Source organism: Urocitellus parryii, chromosome 6, assembly GCF_045843805.1.
Source record: "Urocitellus parryii isolate mUroPar1 chromosome 6, mUroPar1.hap1, whole genome shotgun sequence".
Taxonomy (NCBI): Eukaryota; Metazoa; Chordata; class Mammalia; order Rodentia; family Sciuridae; genus Urocitellus; species Urocitellus parryii.
The window spans coordinates 147518013-147543943 of record NC_135536.1 but is presented as its reverse complement, the minus strand read 5'-3'; the positions used below and the strand labels follow the sequence as shown (position 1 = coordinate 147543943).

At 44.7% G+C, this 25931-nt stretch overlaps 1 protein-coding gene across 2 annotated transcripts in view; it reads left to right on the top strand.

The window, feature by feature from the left end:
* Positions 1-25931, top strand: part of Pcsk6 (proprotein convertase subtilisin/kexin type 6) — a 194486-nt gene that overhangs the window by 88796 nt on the left and 79759 nt on the right. For both annotated transcript variants that reach the window (XM_026394720.2, XM_026394719.2), the window contains exons 7-11: positions 2208-2380; positions 7593-7805; positions 11676-11776; positions 17910-18013; positions 19663-19780. In XM_026394720.2, coding sequence (XP_026250505.2) covers positions 2208-2380; positions 7593-7805; positions 11676-11776; positions 17910-18013; positions 19663-19780 — 709 coding nt within the window. The remainder of the gene's footprint in view (positions 1-2207; positions 2381-7592; positions 7806-11675; positions 11777-17909; positions 18014-19662; positions 19781-25931) is intronic.

Sequence of the window (25931 nt, the reverse complement as noted above, 5' to 3'; positions counted from 1 at the left end):
TAGAACAAATTGGGGAAATGAGTGCAGTTTAACTGTGGTTAAATCTTTAAATTCCCTCTTTAAATATAACAACTGTGTACATAGCACTTACATTTTATTAGGACTTACAAGTCATCTAGAGATGATTTAAGTAAAATACTTTTCTTTGGAAAGAAAGTATATAATAGGCAAGAAATTTCTCACCGTAGCAAATAATAAAGTGCACTCAGTTATTTATTTGTAACCCATGTGCTACTGAGCAAGAGAATATAGAACAAGAAAATTGAAAATGTACATGTTAGGGATCTCTGGTTATCAGTTTTCATCAGAAGTGACAGCAGGGTGTCCCCACAATTATAGTTTGAATGGTTAGGACAGTAAGATTTAATTCACATAAAACATTTGTTCCTGAGCACCTGGGGAGGGCTTCTGCTTCCGGGGTCTCCTTCCTGTGGCTCTTATTGCTTTTGTCCTGTACCATTTTTTATGCTCAGGGGAAGCTGCTATAGTTATCTCTCAGTGTGCACAAGGGATTAATTCTAGGACCCCCTGTGGATGCCAAAATCCTTGGACCTTCAAGTTCCTTATATAAAATAATGTAGCATGTGCACAGAATCTCTGCCTCTTCCTGGATACTGTAATCATCTAAGATGACTTATAATACCTAGTGCAATGTAAATCTATGTACATAGTTATTGTATTGTTTAGGGAATTATGACAAAAAAATGAATGTGTTCATTTTCAGTAGACAAAAATTTTTTTAAGTAAGTTTCACCTATAGTTTTGGTTGAATCTGCAGTTGCAGAACCCATGGATACAGAGTGCTGACTGTATTTTACTTTTTAAGATGACTATATTCTAAGTTTCTGCTTTTGAGCCCCCACTATGTGTTAATGTACATTCTGGAACATAGTTCCAGTACAGGTGAGGTCAGGGGACCTCTGCTTGGGGAGGTGGCCCTAGAGGGAGGGCTGCTTGGGCTGGGTGCATGGAGTTGACACTGCAATCGTGTCTTGAAATTGAGTCATTGATGGCACAGGGAAATGAGCCATATAAAGTTCAGATTTTAAAACAAGGACTTGGAAAGAAACTATATGCTGCAGGCAAAGAAAAATAGTAGAAGAAAGTAACCAAAATATTATCATTGGTTATTTCCCTATTTCCCAAACATTCTTCCAAGAACATATATTATTCTTATAATCAGAAAAAGCTCCCTTTTCCATGATATCTTCAATAACTCGAGGATATAGTATTTGTTTTGACAAAAGACATGGTCATTGCACACACAGATCTGGGGCCAGAGTTCGAGGGGCTTGAGGGCCCTCTGAGAGGGGTGGCAAGGTTTCCCAAGCCTCAGAGAGGTCTGACTTTATGTATCTCTAGGACACAGAAAGGATGTGCTGGTGGCTGTGTTACTCACTGCTTCCCAGTTTCGTCCTCTGTGTCCACCCCACCTTCTCTGGGTGACATGCTGCTGGAAGGGGCACACCTGCTGGACACAGAGGAATGGAGGCAAAGGCTGGGAAGGGGACCAGGATGAGGGGCCCCTAGATGGGTCAGCAGGCTTTGGAAGAGGCTTGTGGGAACCCACTCCTCCCTTAATTTGGGGAATTCTTGTGAAGCTAGACTCCCCACCTCTAAGGATCCCTCCTAGGAACATGGAACCTGAACCCAGAGGGAAAATAGATGGCTGGCGAAATCCCAGACTCCCAACTCCCTCCTCCATAGACTGGGCTCCCTTCTTCCAAGTTTAAAAACTCACTGAGTGATTCATCATAAATTATACATCAGGGATGGACTCATAAAGGAAAGAGAAGTAAACATAAGTGATGAACAGCTGGGAAAGTGAAAAAGAACTCCTGAGTCCTATTATACCAGTGTGCATTTTTAGATACCTGCATGACATCATGTTACTGAGGGCAACCGTTTGAATCCTCCCTTGGAAGTTGCTGGGGTTTTTTTTTATGTCGCTGCCACACAACACAACAGGAGCAGTTTACAATGTGGCCTGCGGTGTCGTGTTAATTCTTTCACATCAGCCAGCCCAGAGAGGAGGAGCAAGCTTTCCACAACATGGGAAAAGCTCCATCAGGGGAGCTCAGTGACGCAGTGTCCAGGTCTCCACTGTTCGGGTCTCTTCTGTCTCGCTCCCCTCCCAGCCCAGGGAGGCCCTGGCTGCGTCCTCAGGATCATGGGCACTGACGGTGAGTCTCCCTCTGTGCTTTCAGGCATCCGTATGCTGGACGGCGATGTGACAGATGTGGTTGAGGCCAAGTCCCTGGGCATCAAACCCAACTACATTGACATTTATAGTGCCAGCTGGGGCCCGGACGACGATGGGAAGACGGTGGATGGGCCCGGCCGACTGGCTAAACAAGCTTTTGAGTATGGCATTAAAAAGGTGTGAGTAACCCAGGACTACAGGGGAGCTCTGGGGGTGGGGGTGACAGTGAACAGTCTTTAACAGTTAAATGTCAGAGTGATACCAGCCACAACCTGAAACAGGACTGGCGGGGCCCTATAGTGCCAAGACCAGAGTGAGAGAGGAGTCACTTAGGGGCTCAGGAAGTGGCTGTTGACCCACTCGTGGGGAAGGTTTCAGCCGCTCCAGTGAGAGTCAGCCTGGCATCTGCCTGCCCAGCCCTCTGTCTTGGAGCCTGCCTGTCCTGGCTGAGAAGTCTTCAGGTGGATGAGAAATCACCTACTTGTTCCTTGGACTGTGCAGGTGGGAAGGGTATCCTGGGCCTTGGCCATCTACCCACATCAGTACCTAGCCATGGAGTGTTCTGTGCCCATCACAGGGTATATGCTAATTCAATATGCCACAATAGCAGGAAGCCACTATCTAGACACCCCCACCCCACCCCCACCAGCACACAGCCCTGCATACTGTTTCAGAGTAGAACTTCATCAGATGTGAAGCAGAGGAAATATCCTCGAGGCTGGTGTCTGCAGAAGCCCGGGAGGCTGGCAGGCTCCTCCCAGCAGGTTACCCACCAGCCACTGATTGTCCATTCAGGATCCTCATGGATCAGAAAGTCTGGGAGATGGGAAGTGGGTAGCTGGAGATGAACCAGTTCTTAGAAGCCGGTGGCAAGAAATCTGGGTGAGGACAGCTTCTTGGAGCAGGCAGACAGAGCTGTGACGGGCACCTAGAAGGTCCTGGGTGGTTCAATAAGCTCCGGTCCAAAGCACAAGGTAGGGATGATGAGTGCTGGTGGGTGCAGGAGTTCAAGAATGAAATCCAGGCATCTCTGATTTCTGAGGAGGAGAGAAGAGGAGGTGAATAGAGGGAGGTAAGCCCATTTTATTAGTCATATAATTTAAAACATTTTTTTAAAGTTCTTATGGTATTATAACCCATAAATAGTGATTAAAATGTGGTCAATAATTAGTTAATAAATAAATAAATAATGTTCCAGAGGATTATAATGAAAACAGCCTTCTTTATCTCCTTCTAGCCACAGAGGAACAATCTTTTTTTTTTTTTTTTTTTTTTGCTTTGTTCATGATTTCCATTTTTCTGAATAATATGATTGGATTTCCTTATAGGATGCATTGAGTTTGGTTGCTATCTATGAATTTCTTTTTCTCTCAGAAGGCCCCCCCACCTTGCCACCTCCCACTGTGCTGAAACCCTGGAGTTTCCCTCCATTTCCGTAGACTTCCCAGGCTGGGAGTCTGTACCATGTCTACACTTCCTGCCAGGGGCACCTGGTCTGCAGCTCCTCTGATGGATGGGGTGCTGCCCTGCAGTGTGCATGAAGGTTTCCTCTTCCACTGCCCTTTCCTGCCACCGCCCAGGCTTCCACAACCGAGAAACTAGTCACCCAAAATGGGGGTGTCGATTCTTGAGATTATTCCTCACCTAGATACTCCGTGTAAGAAGAAAAGTAAAGGAGGAAAAGTAGACCCACAGCATGTGACCTCATGCGTCAGGCTTGGGTTGCTTGACAGCTTCTTTTATCTCCACGACTCCAGGGAGACCCAAAGGTAACTTCCGTTAGGCCGCTGAGCACACCTGAGCTGGGCCTTGTGCTGAGCTGGGCGCGTGCTGGCAGATTCAGGGATGACCAAGTGAGCCTTTGCTCACAAGGGACCGCTGAATAAATAAATCAGGTCTTTCCATGACTCAGTTCCCCCTCCCACCCACTAGATCACTTGGATCTCAAACTTGATGACAAGTGAAACGTCCTAAAAATTAAGCTGAATTTCAGCTTCCAGGGAGGGTGACTTAAGTTAGAGATCACTTCTTCTGCATGAAACATCCCTTTGAGTGGTGTTAATACTGAACATCTGGCATTTCTGGGATGATTTCTAAAGATCTGAGCTTTGAGAACGAGGCACCCTATTTCCAGGGGAGGTATTGATGGTTTTTAAGAGATTATTTGGATTGTCCCCTCGGATCTGTGTAGATCCCGTGGAGACTTTGAAAAGTTGGAGCTGCAGAGAGGGGATCTTTGCAATCTGAATTCTGAGCAACATCAGCTTCATCAAGCTGTCAGGGGGAGTAGGGACTTGCAGAGGAGACCATGTGGCTCCCCGTCATTCTTGTCACGGTTTCTTAAAATACTGAGGTCATTTAATTTTCTTTTTTTAGTCATTCTGAAGTAAAATATATCATAGAGGGAGCCTTAAATTGCAGCTGTCTAAAGCTGTCACGGAAAATCCTCCTAGAAATCTGATGATCTCAAACCCAACCACATTTCCCCATCTGTTTTCCCTCCTGCGGGCCCCGTTTGTCACCTATGGTCTTTTTCTGTAAAAATCTGACTTCATCTCTGGTAGATGATGTGGTCTGGTGGTAGGAGACCTTCAAAGCCGTAATTTGGCACAGGGATCTGTTTAATGTCAGTCCTTGCTCCTCCCATGGCTTGTTTAGAAGGGAGACGAAACCCCACTGGGCTAAAAACCCTGGTCTTCACCAGATGGCGGGTGTTGGCCAGCCCTCAGGAGGAGTGCTTCTGAGCTCATGGATAAAGTCACCACTCCCCCGGGAGGACGTCGAAATATGATTTGATCAGGTTGAAGTTGTGGCTTTACTGAGTAGAATGCAGGTTTATGCTAGAGGGATTGACACGTTCCCTGTGGCTCCTGTCCTGGGAGACCTGGAGAGTGAACATAAAATCCTCAGGGACCCCTCAGGTCGTCTGGGTGTCTCCTCTGCCTCCTTCCCGTGGTCCCTTTCCAGGAAGCATTTTAAGAAGAAAAGGAGGCTGGCGATACTGCAGTGCCTGTGAGAGGGGGCTGGGCTAGCAGTAAATGCACAGTGTAAGGTGGGAAGACCAGAACCAGCAGCACTGGCATCGCCTGGACCCTCCCTCCTAAGGCAGGCAGAATCTCAGGCCCATTTACTACAGTTTGGATCTGGATTGTGGCCCAAAGGCCCAAGTGTCAAGTCTTGGATCCCAGAGGGTGTTATTGGGAGGTGGTGGAGCCTCGAAGAGGTGGGCCTAGTGGCAGGGCTTCTAGTCACTGGGGGTAATGGGACCCAGCCCTCCTCTTTCTTCTTTCATTTCCAGCCATAATGGAAATGGGCTTCCTCTGCCACATATTTTTTTTGTGAAGTGCTGCCACAGGTTCATAACAATGGTGCAATTGTTCATGGACTAGGATCTCCAAAACTGTGAACCAAAATAAACCTTTTCCCTTTATAAGTTGATTATCTTGGATATTTGTTACAGTACAAGAAAACTGACTACCACACCATCCCAGACCTGACACACACAAGTCTGCATTGTAACAGGGATTCACAGGGGACTTAAGTGCGTGCACATTTAAGTGTGAGGAGCACTGTTTTAAGCTATTCTTGTGCCTTCAGGACAATAAGGATGCTGCTCCACTTTGCAAAATGATAACATTTTATAAATTTTTTGAGTGGGATGGGGAGAGTTAAGAGTAACTATGTCTTAGGGATGATTCTCATGTGGCAGAAAGATAGGCTCCAATGGGTTAAATTCCTCTTTACTTGGATTTTGGTTGTTTTAAACTGCTTCTCTGATTAATCTTTTCCAACAGGTAATTATAGTCTTTCTTTGCTTAATGATGGGATATAATCTGAGAAACACATTGTTAGACAATTTCATCATTGTGTGAACATCACAGAGTGCACTCACACAAACCTAGATGGTCTAGCCTTCTCCACACCTATCTATATGATATTACCACGGTCCTACATTTGGCCCATCACTAATTGAAACATTCTTATTTGGCACATGACTATAATTGTATGGACACACCCACTTTCCTTAGAACTTTGTTCCTTTAATCTAGAAGTTAACCTTTTTGATAAATGAGGGTAACCATTTTGGTGAGCTCTTGACTACTTGGACAAACCCATCTCAGAAATGCAGAAAGCTGAGTGAATGTAGCTATTTGAAGTAGCTGGACTGGGTGAACCTTGGTGCCTACTCTCTTGGGAAACTTGGGTTAGAACTAGAATCCCCTTGGCCCACAAAGTGGAGTGATGCAAAGCTTACAGAAGAAGTGGTCCACTTAGCCAAGGACAGACTTGAATTCTATTTGTATTCAATCACAGTAGGGCTTCAAATTGTCTCCACAGGGGTTGCAAAATTAGGTTGAAAGTTATCTTTAAATTGATTGATTGGGGGACATGTCATTTTGTTTGGAAAGGAGGGTCCTCAATAAGGATGCAGAAGTCAGGAGCCTTGGGGGCCCTGTTTCATGTGGGTGTCGGCACCACTCACTGAGGCTGGCTGTGCACCACCACCAAGTCCAGCTATTTGGACTGAATCAGTCATTCCAGGCTTCCACTAGTTAATCATTAGTTAATGTTCATAGCTGGGATGTTAGAGTTCCCTGCCATGGGAGAATGTTGGTTTGGTTAGAAATCATTGATCCTGTGGGTGTGGGATAGAACAGAAGTGCTGGAATCTGCTCCTGACCTGTCACTGTCTCTCACAGGCTTGCTTTCATGAGTAAGTTCTTAACAATGGAAACCTACACAGGGATGAAGCCACTGATTGGGCCTGTGTTGATGATCTGACCACTCCAACACTCTCCCATGGCAGGGAACTCTAACAGGACACCTGCAGGCAGCCACCAGCATTTTGAACCATAACTGTATTACCTTTTCAGTCTTCACCCAGAATTCCTGGTCTCATCCCTCTTTGCAAAATTAGCTGGCTTTCCAAGAAGGGTACCTCTTTAGCAATGTTTGCAGGAAAATTCCTGATTTTTTCCCATAAGACCAGCTCCTTTAACCCAGAGAAATTAAAGTTATGAATTTTACCATCATCTATAGTGTGGTATTATTGTGGCACTACCAGGTCTCTTTGATTCTTGGCTATTGCAATGAAAATTAGAGGCATTTCTCTGAAGTGGAACAGCTTGTGTTAGGCCCTGGTTTTTCCTGAGAAGAGCAAAGGATTCTTTCTGCCTCTCCTCCCCTTACATGATCTGGGGGTTTTACAGTTTTAAAGCTGATGCCACAGGCAAAATTGCCCCATTAAAAATCAATAGAGAGGTTTGCACCTGGATGGTCTCAGTACATCCTTCTTAGTCCCTTTGGTTGAATATTTAGAAGGTGTGACTTCAGGTAGGGAGGTTCTGGCTGCCCTGGCTCATTCCTTGTTGTTCTTGCTCCCATCTAGGGCCGGCAGGGCCTGGGATCCATTTTCGTCTGGGCCTCTGGGAATGGTGGGAGAGAGGGGGACTACTGCTCCTGTGATGGCTACACCAACAGCATTTACACCATCTCTGTGAGCAGCACCACCGAGAATGGCCACAAGCCCTGGTACCTAGAGGAGTGTGCCTCCACCCTGGCTACCACCTACAGCAGCGGGGCCTTCTATGAACGGAAAATTGTAAGTTTTCCTGGAAAGTTAGAGGGTTTATAGCATGTATGTCATCTCTCTGGGATGGGGGTGGCAGCGGGTGGGGAGACCTCCTTTTCCCTACAGGTGAATTAGAATGAGGCCAAATTGTGCTGGGTCCCAGGTTCCCAGCCTCAGTCCTTGGCAAACCATTTGAGCCTTGAGGTCAACCTCGGTCCCTTGGCAGCCTGCCTCCGACCCTGCCTTTCTCCTCTGTGCCCAGAAATACCAACTGAAACCCTCTCTGGCTTTAGTGATCCAAAAATATCATTTAAGAATGGGGTTCATTTCTCATCGTTTCTCCTTTTAGCTCTCTGAAATTCTGTGGTTGCATCACTCAGAATCCAATTGACCAGTCCAGTTCCCACGTGTAAAATAGAGTAAGAAAAAGTCTTGCTTTTATACTGGAATATTCTGGAAATCCAAGTGTTCTTCTAGGCTTTCTGCTGCTACTAAAGGGCACATGGTGGCCACCTGGAAGTCAACCAATGGTTTCTGTCTGTTCTGCTCACTTCACTGAATATGTGGGATTTATCTTTCACTATTTCTTTTATTTTTTTTTTTTTTGTGGGGTGGGTGGTGCTGAGAATGGAACCCAGGGCATTGCCCAGGACTGTACCACTGAGCCACATATCCAGCCCCTGACTGACCTTCCATACGGTAACGGTTTTCCTATATAGGTGGAATTTGTTCCACTTTCTTCCCTATATACTTTCCTAATTAAAAAAAAAAAATGGAGAAAGGGAGGGTTTCCCATCTAGTTAATGCAGAATTCAAATATACTAACTTAACGACTGTTAAGTTAGTTTATAGACATTTAAAAAATGAGACCACAGAGCAGGCCAGACATGGTTTAATTTTAAAGCTCACTAGCATCTTTTATTTCTCCTGGTGCTTAGCTACATCTTTAGAAATTATTTGCAAATTTATTTTTACCTTTTTCTGGGGAAGTACACAGGCTTCCCATTCTTTGCTTTGCTCTGCACCCGTGAAAGGTCAGCCACCACCATTCCACTGCCCGCCTGGCCACAGCCCAGGCTGCTTGACTAAGGCCTTAATTTAAGTTGTTACTTTCCCTTTCTCCTGCAGCCCTCGCCCCTGGGATGGGCAGCTGAGATTCTAAATGATGTCCTGTTCATTTAGGCATCCAGCTCATTTGAGCATGGACTTGCTGGAGTCTTATTAAACAGATGTTTGGGCTGAAACCCAACTGGGAGCAAGTTGAAGCTCGAATTATTGAGCATTTTGTACCATGGGCTGCGTTCTGAGAGGATGGTGTCACTCAATTCTGGAAGCAGGACTCGTGGCTTTATTTGCTTATTTAATCATGCTAGCATGTGTGTATTTGTGCATGCATGTGCACACACTTTAACTACAAGATCCTTTAATACAGGCTAGGGTTGTGGCTCAGTGGCAGAGCACTTGCCTAACATGGGTGAGGCACTGGGTTCAATTCTCAGCAACACATAAAAATAAATAAAATAAAGGTCCACTGACAACTAAAAAAAATTAAAGAAAAGAAAGATGCTTTAATACCCCCCCTCTTTTTTTTTCTTTTGAAAAAGAAATTCTCTGAGCAATAACGTGTGGGTAAGAAGATGTAGTTAGGAGCACAATAAAAGAGAAAATGGAACCAGTTAGAGTTACTGTCCCAGAACTCTACTCTGACAGTATGGGTGGCATTTTCCCTCTGCTCCACTAGAGCCCAGTGTTTGCTTTGAGTCCACTCAGATATCCTGCAAGGGGACAAGCAACTGATCTGGACAGTCGGCACCTTGTAGTCTTGAGTTCGGCAGATCTCTGACAGTAGTCAAATGTCTGTGCCCTTGTGTGCTTCATCCCTCTCAGTCCAGTGAATGTCAAGCTGTGTCTTTCTGGTGTGAGGGATGACCCCCCACTGATTGACTCATGATCAAAGAAGGAAAACCAACAGCTTGCATCTCTGACCTCAGCAGAGGGTTTATACGTTCAGTAAACATGAACCATGTTTCTGGCACAGCACTAGGACTCACAGGGGACTGCCCTCCCTGTTTAGCTGTCCCCCTGGGGATCTTGCTCACTCCTCACTTTCTCTGAGGCTGGAGAGCGAACCTTGGGCCCCACATGCTCTCAGTTCCTTGGCTTCCTGCCCAGCCACCCTTAGTTTCCCTTGTTGGCCACCATTTACCCAGCACGAGTCTGTGCAGTGGCCTATCATTGTGCCCGTTTGCATATGAAGAGGCTGGGGGCAGAGAGGTTGCATCCTGGGCCCTTTTCCCTTGCCCTCAGCTGCTCTCTCCATGTCAGGGTGCCTTAGGCTTTCTGGACTGGCAGGGAGGAAGGCAGCCTCTGTGGACATTGCTGTCAGATCTTCCTGTGCATGTGTGACACAGATCCCCCTCCACTGCGGAATTGTCAGCCCAGCCAAAGTGAGACAGGGGAAACATGTGGAAGGACTGGGTTGTTATCACTGAAGAAATTTGTTCTCAAGGCTTACACAAATTGGCTACTGGAGCCTTGTGGTGGGCGGGTGGGTGAGTTAGTTTCCTGTTCCTGCCATAACAAATTATCACTAACTTAGCAGCTTAAAACAGCACAAAATTTATATCTCACAGTCCTATAGGTCAGAAATCCAGCAGCCTTGCTGGGTCTCTGCTTGGAGTCTCATAAACCTGAAATCAAGATGTTGGCAGGCTGTGCTCCTTTCTGGCAGCTTTGGGGAAGAACCTATTTCTGTACACATTTAGATTGTGGGCAGTAGGCAGCTTCCTGTGGCCATGGGACTTAGGTCCTCCTGTGCTCATGGGCTCTGACTAGGGGTACTCTCATTCCAGAGCCACTCACAGTCCTTGGCTTAGGTCTCCCCAGATCTCCCTTCTAAGCCAGCAGTGCTAGGCAAGCACGCTACCACTGAGCCGCACTCCCAGCCCCCTTTCACTTCTCAGGGCCCTCCCAGGTAGCCCAGGATCGGCTCCCCAAGTTACAGGTGGTGAGCAACTTAATTCCATCTGCAAAGGGCATGGGAGGAGCACTAAAAGCAAAGATCCCCAGGAGGCACGATCCTGTCCACAACAGCAGAACACACATGCTGATCCCAATGCCACCGCTCCCTGTTTCAGTTCCAAGAGGGGGTGCAGATCAGGATGAGCAGCAAGGCCCATCCCACCTTGCCTCTCAGGTGGGCCAACACCCCCCCACACACACAACTGGTAGAGCCAGGCTCACTTTCCCAAAGACAGCAACTGGCTCTTCATTCTGCTCAGATGCCGAGGACACTCCAGGTTTATCTGTTTCTGCAGACAGAACTGGGGTGCTTTGGGCCCACTGAGGAGGACATCAGGGTGGAGACTCCAATATGTAACTTTGAGTCTAAATAACATAGCACTATCCAGCCACTTGGGTACACCATGAACAGCTGGTTTTCAGTTGCCCTAAAATCAGGAAGTCACTGAGGTGGGCTCTGGGATGGTCTTGCTGTAGGAACTCTTAGGCATTAGTGGAAGACCCACAGTGCCTGGTGACTCAAGGAAAGGACTTATGGAGGGTCCCCCCTTTGTTTCAATTTGCTTTTCCTATTTCTCTGCACATACTTCTGCAGTACTAAAGAATAAGCTGAGCTCATGATGTGTGTCTGCTGGCTGCTTGTCTTTCCCTGCCTCATCCCCATCTTCACCCTGAGGTTAGCCTGTTCCTGCAGCACTTCACACGTGAGATGAGCCATCAAGTGGGGAGCACCAGACAATGTGTTTGCCCAGTGCCTTTTCTGTTCCTGGCACCCAGGGTCACACTCTGCAGCCTGCAGCATGTTGGGTAGTCTTGATGCCTCTGAGACTGAGTCAGCCCTCATGCCTTCCCTGTCTCACATACCTTTCTCTCACCCAGGTCACCACGGATTTGCGTCAGCGCTGCACAGATGGCCACACTGGGACCTCGGTCTCAGCCCCCATGGTGGCGGGCATCATCGCCTTGGCTCTAGAAGCAAAGTAAGTTTTCACTTTCCTTTCTTTTTCCTTTTTTTTAAAAATTGTTTACATTGTGGCAAAATATACATAAAGTTTACCATTTTAACCACCTTTAAGTGTATAGCTCAGCAGCGTCAAATGCATTCAGTACATTGTTGTGCAGCCATCACGATATCACCCACCTCCAGGAGTCCTCCACCTTCCCACACTGAAACTCTGAACCATGAAGCGCCAGCCATCTGTGTTCATCTGCTCAGACTGTCAGAAAAGGCAACTTATATCACAGAAACTCATTGTCTCAAAGTTCTGCAGATCAGGGGTCCTAGATCCAGGTGTCGGCAGAGTTGGTATCTTTTTAACTAGTAGACAGCCACCTCTCTATGTGTCTCCATGTCATCGTCCCTTGTCGGGGTCTAGATTTCCTCTTCTCATAAGAGCACTAGACATAGCAGATGAAGGTTCCCCCAAGTAACTTCACTTACCTTAATTACTTTTGAAAGTCCTGTCTCCAAATATGGTCACTTGCTAGGCTGAGGTGTTCAACATATGAAACAATTCAGCTCATAACACTCTCTCCAGCCCCTGACGACTGCCATTTTCCTTTCCATCTCTATGAATTTGATTATTCTACAGACCTCATATGGAATCTTACAGCACAGATAGAGTATCTCTAAAATTAAAATCTGACATCCAGACGGCTCCAAAATCCAAAAACAAATTGAGTGCTAACACCATGGTCAGAAATGGTCATCTTTTGGAGTAGTTTGGATTTCAGATTAAGGATCAACCCATTAAGTCTATGTAAAAGCTCCAAAAATCTCAAAAAGAATATAAAAAAAATCTAAAATACTTCTAGTCCTAAGAATTTTGGATAATGGCTACTCCACCTGTTTTGTCCTTGTGCAGCTGATTTACTTCACTTAGCGTAAGGTCTTCAGGGCTCATCTCTGTGGTAGCATGTATCAGAATTTCCATCCTTTTTCAGGCAATTCCAATGGTTGCAAAGTTGTTTCTTCTCTACTTTTTCTTTTCACAATTTTTTATGGGTGCATTGTAGTTATACATAATTCTGGGGTTTGTTGTTACATATTTGTACAAGTTGACAATACAATTTTGCCAGTATCATTCCCAGTATTTCCCCTTTCCTTCTCTCCTCCCTCTCCCTGCTTCCTTTCCTTGCTCTACTGATCTCCCTTTGATTTTCATGAGACCCCCCCACCATATCCACATACCTTCATCCCCCCTTTTCCCTCTCTAGCTTCCACATATGAGAGAAAACATGACACTCGACCTTCTGAGTTTGGCTTATTTTGCTTAACATAATATTCTCAAGTTCCATCCATTTTATTCTTCTCTATGACTGAATGGAACTCTGTTTTGTACATATACCACATTTCCTTTATCCATTCATCTATTAATGGACACCTAGGCTCATTCCACAGTTTGGCTATTGTGAATTGTACCGATGTAAACATGGGTATGCATGTTTTGCTATAATATGATGATTTTAATTCTTTGGGATAAATAAATATCAAGGAGTGGTATAGCTGAGTCATATGGTGGTTCCATGCCCATCTTTTGAAACATCTTCTTTCTTTAAGCCCACTGTTTTCTCCCCTTTGGAGGATCCTGGGGACTGGATCTAACGTCCAGTCTACTCCACACACCAAAGGCATGCTTTAGCTTGTTGTGTTCCCTTTAAGAACTTTAGTTCATAAATTGACGATAAAAGGGTAATGCTTTGTCTATTATAAACTCAATAGAAATCCCAGAGTTGCTAGTGTGTGAATGGATCAAAAAGAAAAAAGAATTAACTCCACATGCAATAATGGGGTCAAAAGCAAATTTTAGTTTTAGACATCAAAACAGACATGGAACAAATGAGCCATTCTGCAGTAATCGTTTGCTGTAGATGAGCTTTTCAATGATTCAAAAAGAATGTTTGGACTGCGTAAATCCTTGTAATTATGCATGTTTGCATGTTGATTTGCACACAACTAAAGAGCACAACACTCAAATGCTACCAATTTAACAAAGAAACAGCTAAATATTTTCAATTTCCAGGCCACAATGTCAGCTTCTGTGTCCTGAGGCTCTTTTTAAAAGTCCTAAATAATTAGTTACTTGTGTGGAAAGTTGCATTCACGTACTTAGCAATTCATTGCTCTCTATTTTCTTCTATTTCTTATTGGAAACATGCGAGGAATTTTGTTAGTCAGAACCAAATAGAAAACAAACCCTGCTTCATGACCGAAGGTTCTACTCAACTTGCCTGTGGATCCATGAAAACCCAAATAGCCATCTTCTTCATTATCCTAGCACCTTCTCAGACATTTAGGTGACAAGTCAAGCAAAGCTCACTTCAGATAGTGTCTGCCATGAGCTCTTAAAAACTTATGGCACTGGTCAAGGAAGGAACAATGACATCCAGGGAACCCACAGGCCTGCATATAGGAGATTTGGAGACTGAGTCCAACCTGCCTAGGGTGCACAATCTCAGAGTTGCCTTATCTCTCCATTCACTGTAGTGTAGGAGGAACTAGGGCAAAGCAGATGTTCCTGGGGGGAGAAATTCCCAGGGGGATTGGGAGGACCTAAGGGCAGCGTGTGATGAGAATGAAGGAAGACTTATTTGTAAGAATTGTCCCATAGCTTAAAGCAGTCTTAGGACTTTCCATCCAGCCATTCCTTCTTCACTGAAAAACACTTTCAGGCCTAGGGCGTAGCTCAATGGTAGAGCACTTGCCTAACTGCACAAGGCCCTGGGCTCGATTCCCAGTTCTGCAAAAGAAAGAAAGAAAGAAAAACATTTCCAACACCCTTTCCTTGACATATTTTCCATACATTTACACTGTGATTTTATTAACTGGAATCAAAAAGGAAATGGATTTCCTCATAACAGAATGGTCTGTAGCCTCCTCTTCCCACAAACAGCCTGGGGTAGTCTGTGAAGATGGTTCAATACTCTATAATACCATGGAAATTAAAAGATCCCAATCTTCATGCTCACTTTAAGGGCACCTGGGAAACTGCCTAGGCCATTGAGGGTATGCAAATCCAAGAAGCTACCAAGTATCTGAAAGATGTCATTTTTAAAAAGTAGTGTGTGCCAGGAATGGTGGCAGAGCTGATAGGTGTGACCAGGCCGGACAGTGGGGCTGGACACAGGGTCAATGACCAAAAAAGAGTGCTGGATTTTTGTTGCACGTGCTTCAAAATCCCAAGACTAATGCTGAACTTAAAGGTTTAAACATAAATTTAGACGTATGGTCATGGAGCATTTCCAGGTGAACAAAGCAACCAAGATTCGCCACCAACAGAGCTTATGGTCAGATTATCCTGCACAGGAGCTGCCCCTGCCACAATGAGATGATCCTCACTGAAAAGCAACAAATTGCTCCTAAGCCTCAAGAGGAGGTTGCATAGAAGAAAGTCATCCCAGAAGAAACTGGAGAAATAAAAACTTATGGGAATAAATTCATCATAAAATAAGTGCAAATAAAAGGCAAAGTCTAAAAAAAAAGATTTCTAACTTTATGCCTTTCTGTCCTTTACTCTAAATCTCATTTTTCCTAGTACCTAAATGCTAAGCTTCCCGGGGGATTGGCTTAAGCCATCCTTCAGTAAGCCCCATAACATGCAGCAATCATTTGACATGCAGTAATGGTTTGCCAGGTCACGTAGCCAAAAATGACTACAGCCGCATCTCCTCCATCTGAACTCCAAAGCTTGTGCCAATAACCACTACACCAGGGTGCATTGCTTAAGACTACTTGGGGCCTCAGAATCTTTCTCTACCCTTGAGGTTGGTATGTAGGTCCTCAGGAGAAAAAGTGTAAGAAGAAAGTAGCAGATCAATCTGTGCCTGGCAAAGAACCGGAGATTGGATGGGTCAGCATGGTGGGGGTAAAACAGCAAGGAGGCCAGTGACTACCCAGTAACAGGCAGGCACAGCAGCAAGAGCACACCAGAGAGACCAGGGAAGACCAGAGTGAGAGCCTCCGGGGAGGAGGGTACCCCAGGATCACAGCACAGGTGAGCTCCTTATGGGAAAATAGGCAAAGCAGGAGCTACCAGCGGAAACAGCAACTGGAGCAGCCACTGTGGAAAACAGTAGGGCAATTCCAAAAAAAAAAAAAAAAAATTACATGTGGAATTACCATATGATCAAGAAACCCCAGAAGAATTGAAAGCAGGAAGACAAAAAAAAAAAAAAAAAAAGGGTTAACATACCCATATTCATGGCTGCATTATTAACAGGAGCCAAATGGTGAGAAACAACCCACATGTCCATGGATGGATGGATGGACAAACAGAATGTGGTCTCTACATACAATGGAATATTATTCAGCATTAAAAAGGAAGGAAATCTTGACACATGTTATAATAAGAAATGAACCTTGAAGATACTATCCTAAGTAAAATAAGGCAAATAGGACAGGATTCCGTTTATTTTAGGTACCTACAAAAGTCAAATTCATAGGAACAGAAAATAGGATGGTGGTTATCAGGGGCTGTGAGAAGTAGGAATGGGGCGCTAGTGTTTCATGGGTAGAATTTCTCTTTGGGAAATGACAGTTCTGGTGATGCATCGTGCTGCACGTTGATATGTATGTACTTCATGCTACCAAACTGTACACTTAGAAATCGTTAGAATGGCAAATTTCACATTATGGGTATTTCAACGCACATGAACACATACATGCACACATGTGCACACACAGTGGGAGATTGCCTTGGGTCAGGGCAGGCACTGTCCTGAGGAGATTGCTCGGGACATCAGGATGCCTCAGCATTTTGACTTCCTTGTGGCAGGTTCCACATGTTCATAGGTTCACATTTGCTGTAGGAGCACACATAGCACAGCAGGGATCTGTAGCAAATAGACACATACATGGATTAAGTTCCTGGGGTAGTCCTGGGGATTGTTTGGGTCATCCCCACTTGAATAAATCCTGAAAACATAGTCTGGAAAGAAAGAGTATTTGGGGCAGAGGGGATGTTAGGGATTTCAAGTCTTAATAGATGTTCATTTGTTCTTGGTTAACTCTCTAGTTAAAAATTCGTAGATATGTGTCAACAAACTAAAAGAAGAATAAAATATAACTATATCTCTGTCAAATTGTGAGTGGATTCATGAGTCCATGCTTCTACCATCCCACTCAGCTGTTAGTTTTATGTAGCCATAATATATTCCTTTTATTGACAGCTCATATGTAGTTATTGCCTGTACCATATTTTAAAAAGCAGCCTTGCAAAAAGCGTATATGTGCAAATATCCAGAGTTTATGACAATTAATACTGAGTAGAAGAAGTAATTTTGCTTTATACTCTCTTTCTCTGCCTAGAGATAGTAGGAAAAATAGCTTTATCAAATCCAAGATGCCATTGATCTTAAGATGTACCCTTTTATGTACCACAAAAACCAGAAGTGCTGACAAAAAAAATATACTTCCATATCTCTTTGAAATTTTGTGACTATCAAGGAGTTCATTTAGACTCAGAGTTATTTAGACCTGGAAATGACAATAAGAACAGCCAGGATCAAGTTCAGCACCCCCAAGCGATGTAACAAGATCCCAATTGCAGTGGACAGAGTTGGGTGATAAGAGACATCAAGTGGTAAGATGGATCCTGTTTTTAGAGGTGTTATAAAGGCAGGAAAATGTAGCTGAGAATCAAAGAAATATGTTCTTTGAATGACGTGTTTCTACTTTGCACTAAAATGCATGTATTAGAAATTTAGAATTATTATAGTCTGTACCTGGATGGAATCTGGCTCCATTATGGTTTGAGGATATTCTTGTGCATTACGACAAAGAATTGCTCCAAATACTTAATAAATTAAATTTTTTCTTCTTGCCACTTCCAAAATTTCCTGTATGGCCCTGTACAAACTGACAGAGCTTGGCAGCAAAGTGAGGTTTTTTATGCTCGTGGATTTTAATTCATCTTTTGTGCTCTTTCATCTCAGGAAGACATTCTTTATGAAGAGCTTATGAAGTCAACCCTTGCTGAGGCTGTGGCTGTGAGCCTGCGGGCTTGCTCTAGTTCAGGGTGGGGCTGGCTCCCCACACATCACTCTGAATGGGCCTGTGTGGCCAGCCGCGTGCACCTGTGTGGGCCTCAGCCGGCTGTTGTTGTGTCATTGCAGCAGCCAGCTAACCTGGAGGGATGTCCAGCACCTGCTAGTGAAGACATCTCGGCCAGCCCACCTGAAAGCCAACGACTGGAAAGTGAACGGCGCTGGGCATAAAGGTGCGGCAGCTCCTGGTGGGCTGGGCAAGGACCAGCATGTCACCACATCCTAGTGGACCCTCTGGGTGAACTTTGGAATCAAAGTATTCTGGCACCAGCATTGACATAAAGGGAGAACCCGAAAATCTTAACAGTTCAGGTTCCTTAATTTCATGACTTTTGCCATATCCGGGGACCACCTCTACCAGCATTTACTGAATAGTTCTCTTTAAATTAACACCCCCTTTTATTTTTACATAAAGAAATACATTTTAAAAGGAAATTTTTTATAATTAGTGAATCATAGATTTTGATTTGTTGATTTGTGGCTATTTTTTATACACATTAAAACAAATCCATAATTTTAAAATAAGTGATACTTCTTGCTGTCTAAGGGCAGCTTGCATTCTTAGCCTTGAATAGCTCTGTCATTGTGAAACTCACCCTTAATGTCCTCATCTGCATAATAAACAAGGACATTGAGATAGTTACATAAATTACTTTCTAACTATAAAACTTGTCGGCCAGCCCCTGTGTAATAAAAGCAACTCATAGGACAGCAGACCCTCCACCCCTAGCCCAGTATTGTGCAGACCCAGGTTCCATGAAGCCATTGTCAGGACTAGATCAACCCAGAAACTTGGCACCTCTGGAGTAGGTAATTGTAAGACTGGATCATTGGTTTTGTTTGCCTTTCGGGGATACTTGGAAAAGATTTTGGTCAGCCATGGTGTTATTAGGGAAGACTTTCCCCCTCTTTTCTGAAGTGCAGGTCCAGCTATTTTGACACCAAGCCCAATACTAGTATCTGTAAAATATAGGTCAAGTATTGTTACCGTAAAGGCCAATGAGCATTCCTTTTAATAAGGAGCTGTTGATTGGGCCTCATTCATCCCTGTGTTGCAGGAATGTTGGTGGTAGTGGTGTGCTGTAACAAGAGCTGACCTACATTTCAGTTTTGGCCTAATTAAATAGGAAAATAGATTGTATCTAGTTCTTGACCTTGCCTCTTAAATTAAACTTTGAAACTCTCCTCCCTTGGCCAAATTAAACACTGGAGCCGCCAGCTCTCAGCGCTCTTGTCTGTGGGCTCCAAAGTGCGCTTGCCCTGAATGCCTGGGGAACTCAGCAAGGAAGAGGAAAAATGACAAGTGCCGCTAGCCTTGTTTATATTGTGCTTAGTGCACATGGTCAGTTTTGTCTGTTTCGAGTTTTGTTTTATCATTGCTGGGGATGGAGCTCAGATCCTTGGATATGCTAGGCAGGTACTATACCATTGAGCTAAACCCCCAACCCTGAGGTCTCAGATTTTTTTTCTCTTGTCTGGGCTAAGATTCAGGAGGCACAGATGCCAATAGATTATTTTAATGAAAATAAATCTGTCCTTGTCCCCCCCACCCCCTACCCCAAAAGAAAGTCCTAGGCCCTCTCACTCCTACTCTGTACCAAAATGGTACATCTGTCCTGGCCCACTCTCCTACGTGGGAGAAGTTCCGCTCAGAGAACAATGCAACTGAGGGACCCATCCTGCAGCCTGGGGCTCTCAGGAGCCCTTGAGGTGACTTCATTGGCCTGTGTTCCCTGGAATCCCAGCAGGGTGGGAGAGCTGGCTTTGCTCCCTTCCTGCAGGAAGGCAGGAGAGCCTGGCTCTGAAGGCCCTGTCTTTTCAGTTAGCCATCTCTATGGATTTGGCTTGGTGGATGCAGAAGCTCTCGTGCTGGAGGCAAAGAAGTGGACAGCAGTGCCATCCCAGCATATGTGTGTGGCCACTTCAGACAAGAGGCCCAGGTAAGGCTCCACTCCAGCACTGGTGACTACTTCTCAGACTTGTGAGACCTGACTCTGCTGTATCATGAGGTGGGGGAGGTGTTGACACACACATTCCTATGCAGGTAGGCAGGACATGGGCGCATGTGCTTGGTGGTGCATGTCTATACATGCCTGCATTTTCTCTTGTGTATTGTGCAGCTAGGAAAAAGTTTCCTTCTGGATCCATGACCATTTTTAGGCCTCTTCCTCTTCTGCAGCAGATTGTGTAATGGTAAGGAGCTGGATCCTCAACCTGAATCCCTTGGCCTGGTGCAAGAAATTCTTATCCATAAGTTTTAACATAGCAGACTGGACCAAGGATCTGCCCTGCCCAGCAAGGTGTAATGAAGAGCAGCCACAAGTGTCTTTCTGTCCCTACACACTAGAGGTTGGAACCATAGCCCCAGCCCAGTCTAGCTGCCCTAGAGTCCACAGTGTGAACCTACTGGGCATGGGCGGGAGTGGCAACATCAGTCCTCTTCTCTGTTGCTAGGGGCATGAGACCAGGGGTTTATAATCCAAAATGCAGAGCAGCTCTGCGTTGCTTTTATCAGGCCTCATAAACCTTCTTAAGGTTTAAGCACTGGGATTTTTTTAACAAGCTTCGAGCAATTGGCTACAGGACTCTGACTTCATCTTTCTTCCATGCATTGCCCTTTGGAGGAAGTTTTTCTAAATCAATTACATGTATTCATTGAGATTTTTATTTATAAAAAAAAAAATCAGCTGGAAAGCAAATCAGACAGTGAGAACCCTACTCCATTGAGGAAGGAAATCAGATTATCCGCCTGAATTCTGCTGTTGCTCCTGTGCTAAGAAGGCTAGTGGTGCTTCTCTAGACTTTAATATCTGATAAAGAATGGAGTGGATTTCCAGCTAGGTCTATTCGTTACCTTTGGAAAATGGGTGTTTGTAAAAGAGATGATGAAGTGATTAGAAGTGGTACCTTGCAGAGCTGGGGGAGTAGCTCAGTGGTGGAGTAATTGCCCCACCTGTGCAAGCCATCCAGCACAGAAAGAAAGGAAGGAAGGGAGGGAGGGAGGGAAAAAAGAAGGGGTATATTGCTTTATTGACAAATATGGGTCCCTCTCTTTGAAATCACCTTTTCTGGGAATATGTTTATCTCTTATACTAGGTTTTGTCACAAAATGTTGAGAAAAGTGTTTTTCATGGATACCTTGCAAATGGTAGGAATTCAGAAAGTGTTGGATGAATAGCTACTGAAGGATCTTTTTTAAAAATTGCATATTTCAACCTATGGCTAATTGCACAGACTGACCACCAGATGATCTAAGACCTGACAGGTCAGCTGGCCAGGAGGCAAGATTCTATGCTGGCTTTCTTTCTTTCTTTTTTTTTTTTTTTTTTTTTGTAGTGCTGGGGGATAGAACTCGGGCCTCACATAAGCACTGTATCACTGAGCCAAATCCTTAGCCCTTCAATGTTGGTTTCTTAAAGATGCATTTTCTTTAAGGAGTCTTAGACTGTCAAATTCATAAGGAAGGGGAGATTTGGTGAGATAAACGAGGCCTTTCACCCTCATTGGCTTGGTTTGTTGCCAGATGCCCACAACATGGATGATCAGATGCCAGGTGAGGTGGTGTGGGCTCCTGGGGCTGGCTCCTGACCTGCAGAGCTGCCCTCTTCCCTCTCACTGTTCTCCCCTTCAGGAAAGCTCCTGAATGAAGCTTTCTTCTCCTGCCAGAAATCATTTTAAGATGGTAGAGTGGTGCCTCGGTGGCGAATGGTTGTTTTTATTTTTATTTTATTTTGTTTTTTAAGTGAAAGCACACAGAGTCTAGACAGCACAGGTTGAGGGAACCCGCCGTAACACACAGTATGACATTGTTCCTGTCCTTTGAGGAAAATAAGGACTCTACAAATTCCAAGAGGGGGCAAGAATCAGACTTCTGTTTCTGAGGGAAAATCATCTTTACCTTTAGCAGTTTCAGACTCTTTCTGGAATTTTCAGCCCACTTACTGTCTCCAACCCTGACCTAACCCCACTTGATTGTTTCCAAGGATGTAAGGTCCTCCAGAGGGAGAAGAGTGCCTCCGTGGGGGAGGCAGGTACCTCTTTTCCACCAGCCTGTCTCCTGGTGGGAAGCTCCAGCCAGCTCTGCCGCCATCCTGCTTGCCTGTGGGCAGTGATTTGAACCAGAGCTGCTGGGTTCCTCACCACAGTTATAGCCAGTTTCCCTCACCAGGCTTCTCCTCTAGCTTTGCCACAGATGAGATGAGAAGGAAGGATTCAAGTTTCTTTCTCTAGTGGGGGAATTCTAGGACTTTCTGAATATCCCAAACCTGGCTCAGCTGCTTCCCGTGGTGAACAAAATAAGACAAGAAGAGAGGAAGAGACTCTGCGTTCTGTGTGCACCTTTGTGCAGCACGTGGGGTATACTTACCTACCTTTCCCTTGAGCAGAAGGGAAACATCACCCTGATGTGAGGAAAGGTCACACCCTGATATGAGGAAAAGTCTGAACCCCAAAACAGACTGAGCTCCTAGAATCAAGGCATCTGAGCTGCCTCTGCAGGAGCCGCCGTGGGTCAAGGCAGCATCCAGGGAATGCTAACTCTTCAGTGCAAGGACAAGGTACTTCCTACAGGAGAAAATGACTGCAGCTAGGGTAGCTCAGTGGTGGAACACTTCCCTAGGACACGCAAGAGGCTCTGGGTTCCATTCCCAGCTCCCCCCCCCCCACACACACACACACAAAAAAAAACAGGAGTTGGGGGGTTCCAAGTTAGAACTGAATGAAAAATACAAGGTATACCTGAGTCTCTGCTGTGATTCAAACACATGTAGAGGATCAAACACGTTATTACTATTAATATGTAATAATCTATTCAGAACCTTCTTAGACTAAAGGATAGTAAATAGGATTGTGACCAGTGACATCTACCTGTACAGAATTATTTTGGAATCTATGCATTACACAGAGAAAATGCTAAAATTAACTCTTTTATGGCTTTTCTTCATGTGAAAAAGAAAATCAAGCTTAATATAATCCCTTTGAATGAAAAAGAGTTCTTGCTATGAAATATCTTATTTGATTGTTTGGATTTGTGTAGCCAGTACTTTCCTTACTCCTTTAAATATTCCGGCTACTGTGAAACAGTTTACGACCCCCAAGTCAATGCTGGAGAAATGGCCACAAAAGTGTCTTTTAAACCAGTGTGAAACAATCAGACCTTACCTACATGTCTTAGATTTTGGCTGATTTGGAAAGTTCCCATTCAGACAGAGTTAATAGTTTAATTTGGCATGTGTGTGTGTGTGTGTGTGTGTGTGTGTGTGAGAGAGAGAGAGAGAGACTCTCTCCCTTTCTCTCTCTCTCAAGATACTTCCACCCCAAAAGCCATTATGTTGTTTTGAATATTAAGGATTATCTATACAGCAGATAATCTATGGATGCCCAGGGATTATCTTTGGATCAACCACATCCTGCTTTCTATTCTGATAATTGATTATTTGTGGAATTTCATTAAACCAGACTGTGTATGATTCTTGTCTTCTAGCAACTCCACATATAAGGACATATGACCAGTGATGGTTTCAAAGACACTGAATGTGTTTCAGGCATTGTCCCAAGCCCTTCACATTATTAACTCATTCAAAATCCCAAACAAAGATGAAGGGTTCAGGTACTATTTTTATCCCCATGTTATAGAGGAAGAAATTGAGGCCCAAAGGAATTTAGAAACTGGACTGGAGCTGAACTGCTGCAGGGCTGAGCTTCTACCCCAGACTGCTGTTTTCAGTATCCATCTTGCCCCTCTAGGTGGGAATTCAGCCTGTACTGAACCAAGCAGAGAAACTTATACATCCCCAGAGGAACTTTCCTCCCATTTCTCCATGTCCCCTACCAGCTGCACATGCTGCTTCCAAAGACAGAAAAGCACCTTGGTCCTGGCTACCTGGAGGTTCCTCCAGTCTTGGCCATGAATCAGCACCCAAGAGGCCAGACCCTGGTGGCCCCTCTATAGCAGGTTAGTGAAGCAAGAAGCTGCGTGCGGGGTCCTGATAGACTACCTATGAATTGGACCCAGGTCATCTGGACTCTTATCTGTGCCCAAGCACACAACCTATTTAGGAAGCTAAAGGCCCCTCTTCCCTTTGGGCTTTCTCTGTATTCTACAAATTCCTGCATTCTTCCATCCCTTTGCAACCCTCCCTAGTGTATCCCTCCAGGGTGTCTGACCTCTGTGCTTACCTAGGTACCATATGAGGCCCTTGCTTTTGATTTCTTTTTTTAGATCATTGCTATTTAGGGTATCCTCTAAAAACTTGTGGGGTGCTATGCAGTCCTGTCCTGGAGACAACCATACTGGGCCCACAACATGTGTTCTGCCTCCTGTTACCCCATAGGCTCTGGTAGATTTTGACAGCTGCCTATTTTATTGCAGCCTTTGCCCTTCCTAGCTTAGTTTTCAAAGTAAACCTGTTTTCTCCAAATTATAAAGGCTACTTACTCCTAAAATTAATATTTGAATTAGAAAAATTGTTTCTCATCCCTCATGGTAGTTACATTCTACAGAGCTGCCATGAACAATGAGTTACTCATCCTGAACCATTGCTGATTTTGAGTATTCAGGAGCCTGGCTTCCTGCTATGCATAGAGGTTTGTGGCTGACACCCCTATGCCAAAAGGCAGATTAACAAGAGGAAAGCACAAAGCACTGATCACGGTTTTCTATGACATAGGAGCCTTCAGGTCAAAGAAGACCCAAAGACTCAGAGTGAACTTCTCGTGTTTGTAGTTAGATTTGATGATGCATGGACAGCCATGTGGACAAATTACTGGCTTAAAAAGGTGTGACCTAATAGGAATAGACTGAGAGAGGAACCCTGAAAGGCGTGTCTGTCCAGATTCTTCCTGCCCTCTCTGCAGCATTCTTTCTTCCCAGGGAAGGGGTGGCATCCTTCTGGAATAGGATTGACCATCAGATAAGGTAGGTCAGAGAATCTATGACCAGCTCCAAGATAGAAAAGTTGGGAAGATTTAATAATATTTTTAGGCTTTGTGACTGGGAAGAGGGGTTCTAGATTCAGGGAACTATATTCCCTGGACCCCGGAACAGACAGCCCCTAGAACCGTGGCCATGGCATCTGAGCCACCTCTGCAGGAGCCCACATGGGGCAAGACCATCACAGGCAGCATCCAGTGAATGCTAACTCTAAGTGCAGGGATAAGGGAAAATCACTTCAACTGAAGAACAGGTACTTCTTACACAAAAAAAGTCTTCAAAAGTCCTCTGAGGACTTGAGTATGCAGCCCTCATACTCAAGGTACCAAGTGAGGCCCTTGCTCCAGAGCCCAATTTCTCTTGAGGAGGAGAAATTCTAATTCTATGACCTGCCAGGTGAGGGAGCAGGAAACAGGAGGACAGAAGAAGGTCAGAGAGAACCTTCACTTCTGAAACTGCATCTGAGGTCTTCACTTTGGGTCTCATTTTGGGGGGTGTACTGGGTTTTGAATTCAGGGACACTTGGCCACTGAGCCACATCCCCAACCCTATTTTGTATTTTATTTAGAGACAGGGTCTCTGAGTTGCTTAGCACCTCGCTTTTGCTGAGGCTGGCTTTGAACTCACAATCCTCCTGCCTCAGCCTCCCGAGCCGCTGGGATTACAGGAGTACACCACCACGCTTGGCTTGGGTATCATTTTCTGAGCCCCAGTGAGGGTATATTGATTCAGATTCCTTCAAGTTCCTGGCCACAATCTTTTTTGTCAACTGATAGTACAGAATCTTGTTCTATGGGTTTCTACTTAAAGACACCTTATTTGCTATCTATTGTTGATTCATTATCATTGCACTCATGGCTATCAGCACTGTAACTCATCTGAACTGAAAGCAACACATATGTTTTCTTTGTAAGGCCATCACAGCTTTCTTGCACTTGGGGACACTAGACAGTACTGTAGCACTAAGCTTGGGGGGGGGGGCTTGTAAACAGCAAAATCATCAACAGAAAGTATAAAAATTCAAAAAACATGCCACTGCTTACACTATGAAATGGACACTTGTTGGAGTATGATAGCTGAAACAAAGACAGAATGTGGCCCTGTTTGACCTCAGCTAGAAAGTGCAGATTAGGTGACTCAGACATTTTGCTCTCTGTACA